At 40.5% G+C, this 17,604-nt stretch overlaps 1 protein-coding gene and 1 long non-coding RNA gene across 3 annotated transcripts in view; one reads left to right on the forward strand and one right to left on the reverse strand.

Moving 5' to 3' along the window:
* Positions 1 to 15,082, reverse strand: part of LOC124301326 (aquaporin AQPAe.a) — a 39,728-nt gene extending 24,646 nt beyond the window's left edge. The window contains exons 1-2 of the mRNA XM_046756221.1: positions 14,228 to 15,082; positions 12,384 to 12,510 (exon numbers count right to left, since the gene is read on the reverse strand). Of these exons, the coding sequence (XP_046612177.1) occupies positions 12,384 to 12,510; positions 14,228 to 14,344 (244 nt within the window). The 5' untranslated portion in view covers positions 14,345 to 15,082. The remainder of the gene's footprint in view (positions 1 to 12,383; positions 12,511 to 14,227) is intronic.
* On the forward strand, positions 1,954 to 10,245 carry LOC124301328 (uncharacterized). Of its 2 annotated transcripts, XR_006907454.1 has the most exons (4): positions 1,958 to 2,284; positions 6,373 to 6,489; positions 8,891 to 9,039; positions 9,228 to 10,245. It is a non-coding gene; the product is annotated as an uncharacterized LOC124301328 (long non-coding RNA). The 2 variants fall into 2 exon arrangements; XR_006907453.1 differs by having other exon boundaries at positions 1,954 to 2,284; positions 8,891 to 10,245.
* Positions 15,083 to 17,604: the final 2,522 nt, after the last annotated feature.

Below are 17,604 nucleotides of genomic sequence, written 5' to 3' on the forward strand. Positions count from 1 at the left end.
CGCTGATAACATCAGTATTATCTATTTTTCTATTAAAAAGATATCAATCCACGGCTATCTCGTAATAATATCAACGAGAAGCATAGTTTTTCGGCCAATCAATTATCTCCGTGCATCAACCGAGATCAGGACCTCGTCCGCGATCTCGAGAAGCCTTAATCGAAATTACCGTCGGTCGTCTAATTGCGAGAGGCGTAAGGATGCGAGTCTCCTTCGCGTCGCGTAGCTAATCAGTAATTAGAATAACACTTGCCTTTCGTATTACCCGTTTGCAAAAGGCGAGCAACGAGACGAACTCGCGTTATCCGTGTTAGCCGTCTCTCATCATCGGCTGTGCAAATGTGTAAGTGAAGGATGTCGATGCAGGCATAACTCAGGCATAAGGTTAAGGTTGCCCCGATGCGGAGGTGTGCGTGTTATGTAAACAAATATTACGTGAAAAGGCACATGGCGCAGACACGACGCTCGGTAAATTATTACTAATATTATGCCTGAGCACAATGCGCGGCGTATCGCGCTTACATGTTGCTAGCCTCGGCGTTCAGATGTTGGTTGATTAGAAAAATTCCCAATAAAGGAAACGAAACGTGCCGCAGATGCGAGATTAATTCAGCACACGCACCGCGTTCGCAGGTAGGCATCGAATAATCGCGAGTCAGTACAGCCGCCGCTTGTTCGCTCGGTAATAATTAATCAATTAATTAATTAATAAGTTACGTGATATTTTTATCCGACGCTTTGCACAGGCGCGGCGGCGCGTTTTGTGGCAATATTTACGCGGGTATTATACACGATCATACGTGTGTGCGGGACCGTTGTCGTAAATTGGATCGATTCTTTTTTTTTTTTTTTTTCTTTGTTGTCTAATTTCACTTAGTTTGTACTAAAAATTGGGAAATCTGGTACAAGTATAAAGAGATCCAGTTTCGTCGCTCTAATTAATGTATTTTACACTATCTTAGAAAGTCATTTGAATGAAGTTTAAATTACTCGATTGAGTCACGGTCAGAATATATATACATATATAATGTAATAGACGCGTGAAAGCGGTAGATTGGCATCACGTCCGTCCGCGGACTAGAATCTCGAAAAATTTCGGCTAATGTATTGTTTTTTGCGGATTCTAATCTAACTTGAATTACACGTTTTAGAATTATACCGTGCGAATGGGTCACGGGAGAGTTCAAAGACTTGTTTTATGCTCGACATAATTGCTGCATGCTGAAAAAAATTTTCTTTCGAACGAACCGACGTCGCGAAGGATGGTTAAAAATGTGTATATTGCGGTTTTTAAAACTTCTCAGTTTGTACAAGAAATAACATGAACGCGATACTCTCGTTAATGCGTGCTGCCATTTTGTTAATTAAGTGGAAAACCATCACGGGAATGATTCAAGCTTCGCCTCGCGGTGATCGACTTACACAATTAGATATGCCTGACACGGTGTGTGCAGTTGTGTGTTATAAGTATAATAAATGTAAAGCCTGCAGAACGACTCGAATACCTGACTACTTGGAAAATTAATTATTGAAGAGCTGCGCAGTTGAGTCTATAATTACGGTGCTTTTTCCATATTGTTGTTCTTCGATATATATCTGGGACGATTGAATTATAACTCGGTACTGCGTCGCGGATTTGTTGTAATTCTAACTTTTGCAAGAAACGATTCAGACGAAGGTAACAATTTCCGACAATAGAACTCGCAAACATTTTTCGCATCGCTTGAAGGTGGTTCAAAAAATTTTCCACCAGGTTCGTTTACCGCTCTCTTTGATTCCTGCAGCGACCCATTATAACGGCGGATGGATAATCTGGCAAGTGCGTTTACTTCAATAGAGTTTGCAAAAATTATCGCACTGTGGCGTTTTAACAATCTCCGATTTACGATGCAGATGATCGACTTCTCGGTGCGATCAAACGCGATTGTTTTGCTTACGAGTCACGGTTTTTTTTTTATTACATCTGCACATTCTTGGATACTTGCCACGAACCAATCCATTCCTGATCATCGATTCCCCTGGAAAATTTCCTTCCGATCGACTCGCAAGCGAGAAGCGAAATAGACGCAGAAGAATCTTAGATCCAATCGAACGACCGAAGTGATGACGCGAAGTTGTGAATTAGGAATGACCAAAAATGATCGATTATTTTTTCCCGATTAACCGAGTATAATCAACGAATTTTCAAACTCGATTATTTTTCCTCGCGATCGGTTTTTGTTTTCTACTCCCACGAACGACGCAATGCAATATCAATTTTTGTGAATCAAGTATCAATTCAATCGTAAGTACCTATTTGATATAACGAGTGAAAGATAAGTGATTATTTTCATCTGATGTTGAAAAATACTTTGAATGAAACTGTTAATTATTCAAAAACTTTTCCGCTACTAAGACTACGTACTGAAATTTACGAAATTTCTGTTTCAAATGCACCGTTCCAAAAAAAAAAAAAAAAACAACGCGAAACAATCGATCAGCCCACTAATTTTTACCGATTCAATCGAGTCGTGTCCGATTATTTTTAGCTCAGTATCGATCGCCATTGCGCATAATGGACAATAATTTGAGATCCGAAGAAAACAGTTTCTTGCTTCGATTACAGCTCATCGTTTCTACCACTGTGCATGGCAGCGCAACGGTCCGATGACGATTTTCGTGTAGGTAGTTTGTATCGCGTACTCGTGTAGGTATGTTACTTACCTACATCCAGACGTTTCCGAACGATCGTGTTAAACGCCGCGTGTTTGTCGGTGGTAAACTTCTCGGCTCTATACGCAGTCAACAAGCTGTTTGCCGTATTAACGTGTCGCATAACGAACGTAAATTGGTAAACTTAAGCCTAGGAAACTGGCGGTAATTGTTTGCGAGTTACCGCGAGCAAATGTATACCTACGAGTTCCCTGCTCGAATAGGAAACGGTCACCGGACTCACACGCTAACAAATTAAATCGAGTTGATCCCCCTGACAACATCTCGACTCGATGTTTGACTCCTAAATTTTTCAACGCAGATAGCAACGGCTGCTGACTTGGCCTTGGCCGCTGATCGAAGTGTCCAGGATAATGCGATTGGCTATATTTATACACCAGCAGCAGCGCGGTTGTATGAAAATGATGTTCGCATGATGCGGGCGCTGATAACCGAGACAGGCAATAATTAGTCACGGTTCTTGAATTCACCGTGCCACGTAATTCTCGATTAACTCTTTGTACTCCTGACTTCGTCGCTTCCCGATCGTTTAATCCTCTCGGCGTCGCAAAATCTCTTTCAGAGGTAATTTACAACCAGACATCTGGTTCTCGAATGTATTCTACCAACTTTCACTGGATCCTTTAGTCTTCTATCCGCATTTTCTATGCCGAACTTTTCAAGTACTAATTACGTACCTGCACTTCTCCCACCACTCGACAAAACTTCGATCTGTCAATCTACCGACGAGAACTTCGTATCAACGATCAATCACATCGATCTACTATATTTATCGTTGATTTTAATCACGGTCGAATCTTATTCGAACCTGAATACCTGTAATCCCATAATAATTAGCATTGCGAGGGTTCAAAGATCAGAATAAAAAAATCAGTGATATCTGGTGGAAGGAGTTTTTCCGAGCCCGCGGAATCATCGATACGAAACTCATTTACACGCGATTTAATTCGACCGATTCGTGACTCACTGCGTAGAATAATGCTTCGGGAAAAGACGACGATTATACATGCACCAAGCACGGTACCTAAACTCCGTGATTCCCCAGAACGTTCTTGGCTAGACATCGGATGTAATTACAACCATCCCAAAGCAATTACGTAAACAAGCTTTTTTACGGCACAAAATCAGACATTCAAGCAATAACGTCGCTTCGCAACTTTTAGCTGGTGCATATTAGTGTCTGTGTGCATTCGGATATATTCGCGTCTACGTCGTCGATCTGCGCAGTTTTTGCAAGCATACAGGAAGAGTCCGAGTGGTCTCCACTTACGGTCACCGTGTAGAACTAGCATTGTCATTGTATAAGAAGAATGAACAAATAAATAAATAAATAAATGAACAAAGAAAGAAAAAAGCATCGACAAAATACGGCGTGACGGACACGCTCTTCTCTAAGCAGGATTATTATTTTTGGATCCTTGTAACACTGTTGCCGATCATTTTCGTAATCGTCGATAATTTCTCGTTTCTCGAAATTAGCACCTTTTCGAAATTCATTTATACATGAGAAATATTTGGCACTGATTGCTCGATCGTATTTTCTGGAATGCCAGATCGGTATTTGTGCATTACATTTTCGAGTTTGAATTTCATTCCAATCGATTACGAATTAACGTGTAACGAGATCATTTATCCCGATCTACACAGACTGCTCAAATATCTCCGTAAAAATTCGCAAACTGTGCGATCATCGGTATCGGAATTAAGAGAATATTAAATTTGAAAGAATTTTTCGTTTTTTTCCAACACAATTGTATCGTCTGTTCGTACGGACGTTAGAAAAGTATTTTCAACCAAGCTCACTTTTAATCATGCTCGTCGTTTCCGTGAGGGATAAGGCGAGCCAGGGTTGGGCCAAGGGTTTTTTATTTCCTTGGCTCCCTCAGGGACGGGGTTTGGCCGGCACCCCTTAACCGTGATCTCGTGCCAGAAGAGGAATCGTGTAAATTCCAAGCCAGATAATAACGAGCGAGTTTGAGGTCACGCTTCTCGTATATATTGACCTAAATGATGAGAAATTTTTGGTCGGTTTGATCGGTGTTGTTTTTCACCCGTGGCCGAAAGAGTGGAGCGGCCTCTTTTTTTTTCTGGGTCAAGGTTGCCACGTGGGGTGGGGTCGTAAATTACACACCTTCTTTTACCCGTCATCTCCCCCTCGGAAAGTACGAAAAATTAGCTTGCCCTGCTCGTGATATCGTAATTATGTCATGTATATCCTGACATAGAACGTCGACCTTTACATTTTGCAACCCCTATTATTGCAGCGAATCGCGCAAGTCACATCGGCGAAAATTATCGCTCTGCGATCAGCCTGTAGTGTAACATTAATAACGTTTCAACAGTATTCGGTATCAGGATTGTCAGGAAGCAGGAAATTGATAGCGTCATACGGAAAGTGACCCATGTCGTAGGCTTAATTCGCTCTAAAAGTAGGTCTGTTTTTGGTAACGTGTCGACAATTAGATTCATTCGCGATCAAGATAATATTTTTAAAAAGCTCCTCAATCTCGAGTCGACGATATTTGATTTGAGAAATCCGATGCCCGTTCGATTGTCCGTTGGTTTCAAACTTGGCTTTGGAATAAAAATAGCTGCAACTAATCGGATCGAGGCATTTCTAACTTCCTACTTTCGCATGCTCGAATAGATAAATTTCACGCGACGACGCATCGAGCACGTTCTCGACTAGTCTCCAATGGATCTGTAGTTGAGTCGACACGATTCAGTGGCGGCTAGCATGTAGATTATTACAGGTTCGAAGCCAGCCGAGCGTGACGATCGGATGGAGACAAGAAACGCCCGTGATATAGCGCACCTTGCGTAGGTACGCGGATTATTACGTAAACGGAAGGTGGGATCCTGCGGAAGTGTTGAGGTGCGTGCATACATAGAAAATCGTTACTTTGTTACACGCGTGTATTAGGTGTATCACGCAAGGCGTATGCGATCAAAGTCAAGGTCCACTGCAGCCTGTGGAATGGTAATGGTCAAGTTCGGAGTTGCATGTAAACTACACGGTTTCTAGAGTGTTAGGCGAGCGAGACGCGAGCGTAATTTCCATACGCGCTTCTTTCAAGTCCGTCGCATTTTTAATTTCCCTTTCCCGTGTTTTCAGAGAAAATAGGAATTTATTGTGACCACCCCGAGAGTGAAAAGTTGAATTTTCACCAGATCTCGACGTTTCAAGGCCTATTAGAGAATCACCGCCAATTGAAAATGCGTGTACGTGTGTGATCAATTCTTTTGTTCGACGATATCTCGAGATCGCGCCATCGGATTTTTATGATTTTTCTCCCAGTCGACGCGTCTTTTACAAACTTAGAAGCGATTTTTTTAGACCTTACCTTTGATCGGTTTAGTACTTTCCGAATTATTTGAATAACAGAATTACAAGAAATAAAATAGAAATGTCGACGTCGTGCGAATGGATGAACGGATTCGAATAAAAATTCGTACCATATGGTTTTTTGGATTGCTGATCACGAATCTAAGCTCAGATTTCCAGAATTTAAATTTAAAATTAAAGACATTTGCATTTCGATGAAAATCGGTACTTGAAGATTTTTTCGGTTGCTGATCACGAATTTGACACTGAGCTTCCAAAGTTCGAATGAAATGATGAAATTAGTATTATTATTATGCATATTATTACTATTCCAGCTTGTAACGAGTATGAAGACGAAAAGTTCAAAGGCTGGATCATGGTCAGCCCAAATCCACGTTTTTTCTTCAATTTAAGGAGAACAAAAAATTTCAGCAGCCTGGAAACTTCTCAAGGTAGTTAGTTGGCTAAAAACCGATGCCATTCGTTCAATTTTATTACGAGGTAGTCGTGCGTCCATTATATTTGTCAAATTATATTCTTATTCGCGAGCTACGAAAATCTCGATGGATTTGAGAGAAAAAGAAACGAGACAACACCAAGGAATTATAAACAAAAGTTTAGGTGTAGATACTTAGTTTCAAATGATTACAGAATCGTTGAAAACCTGGTTGATTTGTTCAATCTCACTCTGCAATGGATCATTTTACTAAAAAGACTATTTTCAAATATTTAATTCATTGGCAATCTTATTTTCATCATATTGGCATCGTTAAGCATTTAACTTTACAATGATGAAGCGATTTTGATTATGATCAACAGATGGCAATGCTGAATCGACTTTAACTGAAAAAAAGAACAATTTGTTCAGTAACTTTGTAGAAAATATAGTCTTCTGAATAAAATCAGCCAATATAGAGAGAAATGGAACAAATCTAGAAGGTTTTCAATCTTTTTGATGCGGTTTAAAATAGAGCATCGATATTTAAGCTTTTATTTAAATTAGAATTCTAGTGTTTTCAACGTTTATATTTCCAAAGATTAGATTATTAGATTATGTTCACGTACCTTACTAAGATAACAATTTGATAAATCCTGAATGTACGATTGTCTCGTAGTAAAACTAACAAGGGAAGTATCGATATTTGAGCAAACAACATCCTTAATTATAAGTTGAATCCGAAAAATTCTGCGTATCGAATTGTTATAAGATAAGAAAATGGAGCGTCGATTGTTTTCGATACTATTCCTAATAGCAATTATTCTTGAAAACTCTTTAAGGAACGAGCAGGCTATAAACAAAATGTTTATCACTGATATTGCGTATACCGTTGGTCGCCTTTTAATACAGCATGATAAAATACTATCGAATGATGAGTTTTTTTGACTACGCGTTAGGCAAATTATCATTTTTATATATTCCGATAATCGTGTTGAGTATAACCAAACTGCTGATGGGAACCATTATGAATAGACTTTGACAAGTGGTGAAAGTACAAATCGGAAAAACTCATGAGAATAGTTGTCGGGTGTAAAACTCAAATCACCACCGCGTCATTTAACGGAAAAATGGTGACATTTTAATGAAATGAAAGTGAAGAAGCTCTTTCCGAATAATTTGCCGAAGGTTACTGTAAAACAGGATTTATACCTACTTTGTTAACGAATAGAAAATTTACATACGAGTAAACATCCGATCGTCTATAAATATTTTCATAATTTCCGTCATCATGCAACGCAATGAGAAAAGGTCAGACATGTTCTTCTCTCGTATGAATTACTGTACAACTTGTCTAATTTGAATCAATGATTACCGTATACAAATTACACAGGCTTATAAAGCTACACGTGTCATTCTCGTATATTAACAAACCTGTAAACAAATTCTCCCGCGATAATCCGCTTGTGTGTTATACAGCTCGAGAATGTTTTGTTTGCTGTTAATTTTAGTGGTTATTTCACCGCGTTGATAACCACGGCAAATTTGTCCATTAGTCGTCGTCCGTGCGAAAAGCGATGCTGCTGCACGTCGACTCGAGCTTCGTATCCTTCGGTAATTCTACAAGCTTGTATGGAAATAATTCTAGCGTAGAATTTTTATTACACTTTCATTTCCCTATCTAATGTATAATAATAATTACCATGCAATTCCGGTATGTGGGTCGGGATTAATTCTTGAGAAAATCTACCGGCCGTTTGCTTTATTCAGTCACGTTTCTTATTAGACGAGATGCTCGTTACGTAGCATGTGCGTGAAAATATTCATTCCAATTCAAGTTGAATAAAAAATGAAGAGCTGAAGTTCGCGATGAGATACCTTGAAATACAAGCAGGTAAATACGAGTATTCAGCTTCGATCAAACATTTTTAATTGCCACTTTGGGTCAGTTTACGTAGACACGCTGTTTTAGTCTAACCTTTTACGCGATGTTACGAAAGCTAATCGCCCAATCTCACGGCAAGTTCTTCCCGATCCAAAATTTATTGGAAACGTACCGAACGGTTTTTGCTTATTTTTACGCCATTCGTTGGTATTTTGTATTTTATTATTTTGACTGTCAATTCCTTTGCCGTGTGTTTATTTTTTTCAAAAAACTAAAAATAATCCAAACACTTATTTACGGCTTCTCTAAATCGGTTTGTTGCTTTTGGTAGTCGATCGTTATAACATTTTCAAAATTTTCCTCGACCTGACGAAGCCTAAAAATTGACTGCTCATTCCCCTCCGAAAAAAACAAAAACAGTGAATTCGACTACAGTTACCAGTCTTCGAAATCAGATCGATACATGTTTTTCGGCACATCATATTCGCCGATCATTTTCTACAGGATAATTTAATTAATTTCCCACTTTCAGGCGCAAATGGAAATCAATCTAAGGGGGGGAATATTCGATAGTCCAGCATGCTTTGCGATTATTTGGCGCGAGGCAGCACCTGTCGAGCCTTTTGCCACGCCGTTCAGTTACCTGCATGTCCGAGCGGCCAGTCGCTATTCTCATTCACGGTGAGTAAACTCATGCAACAAATTTATTTCTCATAATTCCACGTATAAAACAGCAAGTCTTATCGCCTTGCCAGATACGAATCAGCCTGACTTCCGTCTCAAATCCTTCACCTCACATCCTCTGATCCCGCTTAAAAATATGTAATTCGGAAAAAAAAATAAACGTAACGTACTATTTTCACACACAGACGATGTTTCTTACGCTAAACAGTGAACGAGAAGGAAAAAAATATCGGTGAACGTATCGGGATTGCAAAGATGTGTTAAAAAAGGAAAGGTAAAAATTTCTCGAGGACTCACATGCACGTATCATTCCCTTCGAAATTAACTCTCGTTTCGTTCCCACGTAATTATAATTATAGTTTCGTTGCAACAATGCTATTACGTCTCTTTTCAAGTTCATTGTCAGTTATAACAGGAACCCGGTGTTTTTCTAGGCTCATTTTTTCTCCCCTCATCCACAAGTCGGACAAGCAGTCGTCGCTTGTGTATCATCTATGCATATAATACATATGTAGGTATGTAGGGCGTATGTACCTGTGTATAACTGTCATTGATTTTAGCCGAGTGGAAATCTAAAGCGACGATGCTAAATCAACTCGCTAAAAAAACGTTCGTGATTTTACGTTTTGTGGGAGATTTGAATTACAAATTTTAACAGTGCAAACGTTCCACCCACCGATCTATACAGACGATCCCCTCTTTTGTATACGGCAAACTTGAATTTATCTCAGTCATTCGACGTCAGGTCGTTAATTTTTAGTTCAGTCACTAATTCAACGACCGCGTTAATAAGTTGAACAGATATAACCTGCGGTAAAAACTGTTAATTTAACCATAATTATACTTTACGTAACACCTTGTTCGTATTTATTCCAGGTACCAGAAGATCAACGAGATACCGATATTGTTGCGGCTTGTGATTTTTTTTTTTTTTCTTTTTTATCTAGTTCGTACTTTACTTTTTTTTTATCTTGCGATGCGGTCGCGATTCCAGCGACCGTGTAATTAGATTCTGAGTCAACAATATGCATTGCGTGGAATCACGCTCTACGTTCATAATAATATGTAGTTTTTATTTTCTTCATACTTCAAACAACAACCGCGGTCCTGATTGGAGCACGTTCAGGATGAATAATATAATTATTGATCAAGCATTATACAAATAGAGAGTAAGAATTGAAAATTTTCCAATAAAATGCTATAAAAAAAACCCTCAAAATTTCTAAAACAAAAACCCATGATCCTGTACCTTTACCGAGAACTCGTGCATGCGTAATTACGTTTTATGCAATCATTACGAAGGTGATTTTCGTTCGTCGTAACGTGCAGTAAATGGATACAACAGTCAGTGGGAACACCTAGTAATTAGCCGTAAGTAATGTCTGGAATAGTCGCTGCACGCGCGAATAAGAAACGCTCAAATTACACGGTAGATCGTATTTGAGTACGGATGATAAAAATCGATCAGTGTGAAAAACTGCGAAAGACTTTTCTAGCGGTTTTTGGTAAGTGTATAATAACAGCAGCTGTAATGATTACTCAAAAAGAGACAATGCCCGTTGTCAGAGTAACATTTGAAAGAGACGCGTATCAGTCGTTGAGAAGATTGTTTTCATCGGACTGTACATGTGGCAATTTTTTGTTCGCACTTTTACTAGACAACGTGGGTGGATTTGAAAATCGTTTCGTACAACTCCGTTCTTGCACACGTTACTTGTACCGTATACCTTCTCTCTTTCATTCAATTCTCTGACTGCATCACTTCTGACTAATCTGTGGTACTTAACCACTGTCAATCGTGTGTTATTATACCATATGCATGTACCGAGAGGACGGATCAATTTAAAGTTGCCGTAGCGAAACGAAGACTGCGAGCTTGTTGAACGTAACGCGGTCGGTGCCTGAACAATCTCGATATTATTTTCATGGCCCAGGAGCGGGGTTGAAATTCCAAATTTGAGAAGTTTCAAAGGCGCCAAATTCCGAATTTTTTCCCGATGAAACTTAGTGTAAAGAAATCAAACTTTCGCGAACCATGAAAGTTTCGAATGGTCTAAAACACGCCGCTCAAATTTCCGAAATGGCGAAAATGAGAAAATTTAAAAATCTGAAACATCGAAATCACCAATGATCGAAGATCTTCACTTCTGTGAATTTCTGGCTCGGCGAAATTTTGACACTTTGATCTTTCTTTGTTTTGAATTTTCGATACTCTTACGTTCGTAATCCTGGTCACTCTGATTTCCGGTTTTTCTGATTTTTATTCTATCGGAACTTTATTTATCGGAATTTCGCTCTATCAAAACTTTACTTTTCGGAACTTTGCTCTAACGTAACTTGAACTTTGGGAATCTCGCATTTCTGAACTTTGAGCCGTCGTGTTTCCGACTATTTGAAACTTTATTGTTTCTTCAAAGTTTGATTTCTTTACTTCAAGTTTCGCCACCAAATAATTCGGAATTGGCCGCTTTCGGAACTTTTCAAATTCCTAACTTCAACCCCGCCCCCATGATCGTAACATGCATCGCGAAGGTTTCGAAGAAGGTTTGCAAGCGTTACGAAACAAAGAGTGCAGAAATATTTTTCAGGATTCCATGCAGTCGCCTGTGTCCAAATGATTTTCATTCAGCTTTTAAAGCGGCCCGTATCGAAATATTATATTCAACAGATCCACTTTGTACTTTACAACTACGGAGTGCAAACCACGACCTTCCCTCTTCGACACGCATACACGCTGTCACGATGTGCTGCGTTTTACTTGTCCATTTTTTAAACGATTAAAAATAACACGCGTGTAAAGGAAATTGTACAGACAGCTGTAAAGTTGTAGAATCGAGACAACGCGGGTTGTCCTGCTGCCTCAACACGTCACTCCCGCACTTTTATCCTTCAACGTGCAATCTTGGTAAAGATCTGTGTATTTCAACGTTACACTGGCGTGAAGTGAACTCCAAAGGACTGATCAAGGATCAGTGGGCTGTTTTAACGACGAGAAGTTGCGCAGTTACGCAGGATCACAAATCGATCTCAACAAAAAAAAGAATGAAATAAAATTGACACACTTCTGGGCCAAAAAATCTCTATAAAATATTTTCAATACGGGATATCTGAATAAAAATTACCAACATGATTTAGAAAAATTGTCAGAACAATGCGGTTTTTTTTTTTTTTACAAATTTTCAATACTTTTTTTCAGACCAACAAATGCCCACTCAATGAAACGCTGAAACACGGATCTCCACTTTTGGCCCAAGAGCATTTCGAAATTTGTCCCAATACCACGTGACTTCTTCTATTACAAAATACAACCGAACACCGTTATCTGGGGTTAATTAACTTACCGCTCAAACGGCGCTCGCTGCCTTTGTCGATATCTGAAATCGGGTCTCGAAACGATCTTGGATTTTCCTCGGGATGAACCGTGGCGTCGTACATGTCCGAGTCTTTATCTCTGGCCTCTCGACACAGCTTGAAAAGTGAACAAACTGTAATCCCAGAGCTGTCCAAGTTGGTCGTGGCACTAATTATTACGCGTCGACGACGATTGAAATCCCGCTGTTGCAGAAGCCGTAAACTCAAAACGGGAACAAACGCCACGTTCCTGTTATCGCGGGGAATCGCAGGCAATCATTCGATAACGACACTTCACAAGATCAAATCTGGATCTGTGTATGATCTATAATACTACCATAATACCGGCTTCGAAAAATTGACGGCGCCTGGAGTACGTTGTACAATTTTTATCTCAATCGGTACTTCAGGTGAACGATTTGAAAAAAAAGATTTTCAACTGTTACAATTTGTTTAGAAAAAAAAAGGAAAAAAAAACCGGTTCAGTAATTAACAAATTGCACTGTCGATTTCCATTTCATCGTTGATTTACGAGTCTACTTCTTTTTATTTCTCTGTTCCGTCTTCCTTTGCTACACTTCCAAACGCATTGCAATGCAAAACAGATATTCTGCCTTTGAAACGCGTCGGAATCTAACGCGTGTAGGCATGAACGTATCGCGAAACGTAGCAACTCATCGGGCGGAATACTAATATTCTTCAACTGACAATGCGTGAAAATGTGTAAGTGTTTCATACCTATTGGGAATAAGATTTGTGTAACGCGTATATTTTCTCGAAACTCGATTAAAATCGGAGCAACAAAGCAAAATGGGTTGCGCAGTAGATTCCGGTTCTCGATTCACGATCGCAGAGTCGACAACCTCGACTCGGGTCTCCGACGACGGTTTGGTTGTTTATACCCGAATTTTGATGCCAATTTGCGATTGCATCAACATCGCGAAACAAACGATATGTGTATATATATTGCAAATACATGTATTTAAAGTATACGAGATTTTATCGACTCGACTCAAACAATTCGCAAGCGATTAAGCCCACAAAATATTAATATATTATTATCTCGATTGAAAAATTTTACAGTGTGTAATTTTGCGGAAATTTGCAATACTTTTTCGCCTCTACAACCGAGGTTTTACGTGTGATATAATTTTTGGCTTTCCAATTTTTGTGCCATACTTTGATCAAACGTTATCAAATTATAAGAGACAATTCAAATCGTTACGATTAAAGATTAATGAGACCCACAGTTTGATTCAAAAGTTAACAAAATAGAAGAATTCTCGAGCAATGTAATTCACGCCGTTAGTGAAGACGAATGAAACACCATGTAATGGAAGCGAATCCAAGCAAATTCGAACAACCCAAGCTAAGATAACAAAAATTTGAGACTAGCGTGTTTGGAAGGTTTTCTTTCCATCAAAAATCTGTTGGGATGTTGTTTCATGTGCCTTCACTATCGTTAGTGCGTATAACAAAGTCTTTCTCCTCTCGCAACTATTGATTCGGACTGTGGATCCCAATAATCCTTGAATAGCGATCGATACAAATCACACGAAGATTAATTTTTACCACTGAAACGCCACAGTAACGAATTGAAGAAAAAAAAAAGCGCTTCCAAGGGTGAAACGAGCAAATTTCTATCAAACTGCAAGGGTAGCAGGAGCGTCTCGATCGGTCAACTTTGGCCCCGTTACTGCGACGTTCTCGGCCACTGGGGCAGTTTTGCATAAAGATTTAAGGTGTCCTCGGATATCAGGAGCGATCCCTTCCAAGCGTCGGACTCCCTCACTCACTCACTCCCTCATTCACTCTCGCTCACTCGCTCTGTTACCTGGGACGTGCGCGCAAACCAGAACCGCGTTGCGGATGGTTCGCGAACGTGGAAGGCGGCGAACTCTCGCCAAAGGTGAAGATAACGACGATGAGGGTTGGTTCTGCGCTGCATCATTCACCGGCAGTTAAAATAACTCGGCGAGAGTGGAGAAACTACACCGGATTCCGTGACAGTTTTCCCCTTCGCACGGTACTTCATCACCAACCGCTGTAATTCACCAGGATATTATCGAGCCTCTAATCAGAGCCCTCGGTCAAGCCCTCGAAAATATCCTCTTTCCTTAAAGCTCCGGGTGTTCTCTGGCGTGACAAAGTTCGTCGAATGTCGACGCGTTGCGTCGAGACGTGATCGGGAGTGAAGAGTCAACCCTGCTTTGCCGAGTCCTTGATATTGGCCCGATGACGTCACGTTCGCGTGTCGTAAAAATGCATCGACGCTCGTCGTTATCGCACGGAAGGAGGGGGTGGGGGGGGGGGGGGGGGAGGAATCCTCCCTCCAGCACAGATCCGATCGTTGCTATCCAGTCCGTCAGGAATTGTCGAAAAAATTGACGGATCTTTCCGAAAGCCTTTGGAAAGTTTCAGGTTGCGATGTTTTTAATTAACACTTCTCGTCGGATCCTCGCTCATTTTATCAAACCATCCGAGCTGCTTTCGATTCAGGGCCAGTCGAGTAGTGAGATTACGGGATAATACGCCAATGGTGGCGTCGCGTGCAGATAGCAATGGGACAATTAGCATATGTGAGGTCAGTCGCTAGACTACTCCGATGACTCTGCTCGGTGTTGTGCGGTATAGGAATCCCTGTATCGGGACAGGCCTGCATTTTTCATGACCATCGATTTTCGCGGGTATGTCGTTATTCGCCACGTTTTTTTTTCCTTCTTTTTTTCTTTTTTCTATTTTTTTTTTTCTTCTTTCTTTTCCGTCATCGACGCGAATCCGGTCAGCGAGTGGTTTACTCCCCATGGATTTTGGAAATTCCTGGTGAGATTCCGTCCGCGAATAAATGGACATAATTTCCACCACTGCGAACGAACGATTTATTCGTCTGCGGGATTTCCGACACGCATTGTTAAACTGACAAATTGCTTTCTTCCGTTACTGTTTGCACAGTATAATATGAATACGCGCATGCCTGCAGTACCAGCGTATTACGTGTGTACGGTATTTTTTTAATAGAACTCTAACGGCTCCTTCGTCCAGAGATGAAACCAGATGCGTCGACCGCTCTCTGCCGTCGTTGTTGGTTACTGAACTACTTTTGGATAGCGCAGGGCAGCTTCGAGAAACGAAGAAGAATTTGGAACCGGAAATTGGTCAACGGGTTTTTGTCACGCTTTGTCCCACCTTCTTCTTCTCGCATTTCATTCGTACGCAAAGAGCAAACTCAATGTTGGAAAAAAAGATACCTACCATCAGCAGCGTAGTTTTTATTGAAAAAATGAACCTTCGTCGCACGTTCTTAGAATATTCTTTAAGCGATTCGCGCAATTGGCATGATGTCAAAAGAATAGATGACTTTTCAGAATGTTCACGTTTCTTTTTTCGTTTCATTTCTACTCCCGATCTTATACGTGAAGCATATGATTCTTGATCTCAAACCGAGATAAGTTTCTTTCCATGACACAGTTACATTGTGACAGGATTCAACCGTATTGAACGCGAAGCGTACGACGTTATGATAACACCCAAGTACTTGCGCGATAGCGCGGTAAATCAAAGAAACTCGAAAATAATCTACTCGAAACTAATTGCAAGACGCACGGGTTTTTCTATTCTCTGTCGGTGATTAGTCGGGCTTGTTCCTCTCTTCAAGGGCCTCAACATCTGGTTTACTTTCCGTTATTATACCGTACCAAAGCAACGCTCCGCGTACGCGTGTTCGCGTACCTATGACTACAGCTTTGATACGGAATCGCGGTTACTCTTTGCCACAGTTAAGTCACTTAAGCCACTTGATTATCGCGTTTACATGCAGCTGTGTAAATGTTCCACGCACGGTCCAAGTGTCTGAGTCGTGTTCGTTCTGCAGCCTCGGACCATCTGCGCGATTTCCAATTATACACGTCGGAATTGTGCCATCCACTTTGAAGTTGAATGAATTCCTAATTGCCGTGCGAGCTTTTTCCTCTTCGCTCGTTGTACGGCTACATTGAATTTTCAGAGACAGCGTCGTGCCTGTAAATGGGAAAATGGGAGTACATAAAGAGGAATTCACTTTCCTTATGCTTGGACAATGCAGTGGTGGCGTATCTCGGGTAACTCGGTATACAGCTTACGATATTTACAATGGCGTATAAAGATGGCCTGTCTGTCGCTACCGTGCGACATTATTGCCTCGTCATCCAACACCGTTTGTGGTTCGACATAATCTGTGGACGAGTGTTTTCCTTTTGTTACTCGAGACCAGGTTACATAATTTGCTGTTCATCGGCAGGCAGCAATATATTATTAACCATCCGCGGTGTGATAATACATAGGTATATTATTTTCGTGTACGTATAAACTACAACTGCAGGTAATAAAGATTCTTCACTTTACGATTTGTGTATAATCCGCAGGATATAAAGCATATCAAAGCAGGTATGTTAACGGAGCGCAAAGAGAGTAATGTATGTTAAAAATAAAAAACTATTACAACGAGGATTAGCGGATAAATATTTACATTCGATTATAGCACGTTATAATTCAGTAAACCATTTTTCTCTCTCTCTCTCTCTTTTCAAGCACATGCGATTTCGGGGACCAGCAGAAGGAGAATTTTGAATTTAAGTCAAGCCCACGCAAGCTCGTAACTCTTACCGAGGATCGCTTACAATCGGATTCTGCAGGATCGCTAATTTGTTCCATTTATACGAATGACCAAACACCGGCCAACTTTCAGTCCTGGAACGCGTCACCAGCTGGATTAGCTATTTGAAAAAATTATATTCGTTGATGGCGAGATTTGCGTGGGGGAGCGGAGGATTACGCTTTGAAGCGAGAGTGCAGCACTTGCCAATACGACGTAGATATAGCAACAATTATTCCGTTGGATAAAAACAAACATCCTTATTTATGACGATCAACCTTGATTATCCAAGTACTGTAACAAGCGCCTTTAGAATAACGGCTTACAACACGTCGCGTTTACAGTGCGGTAAAATTATGTCGATATTTTTTCGAAATCGGAAATTTTTTGCTCCCGCTTTTAGCGCCAGGTTCAATTCGCGTTATAACTATGAATTAGGATGCTGCGGGAATTTCCATGACGATCCTGCGGACGCCGATTTACCCATGGCAAATGAATAACGAAATTGAGGTCACGCTGGTAGAACTGAGAGGTGCGTGGCCATTCTGAAATCGCACATGCGTCACTGTCCAATTCGTCTT

Source organism: Neodiprion virginianus, chromosome 3 (assembly GCF_021901495.1).
Source record: "Neodiprion virginianus isolate iyNeoVirg1 chromosome 3, iyNeoVirg1.1, whole genome shotgun sequence".
NCBI classification, from domain to species: Eukaryota; Metazoa; Arthropoda; class Insecta; order Hymenoptera; family Diprionidae; genus Neodiprion; species Neodiprion virginianus.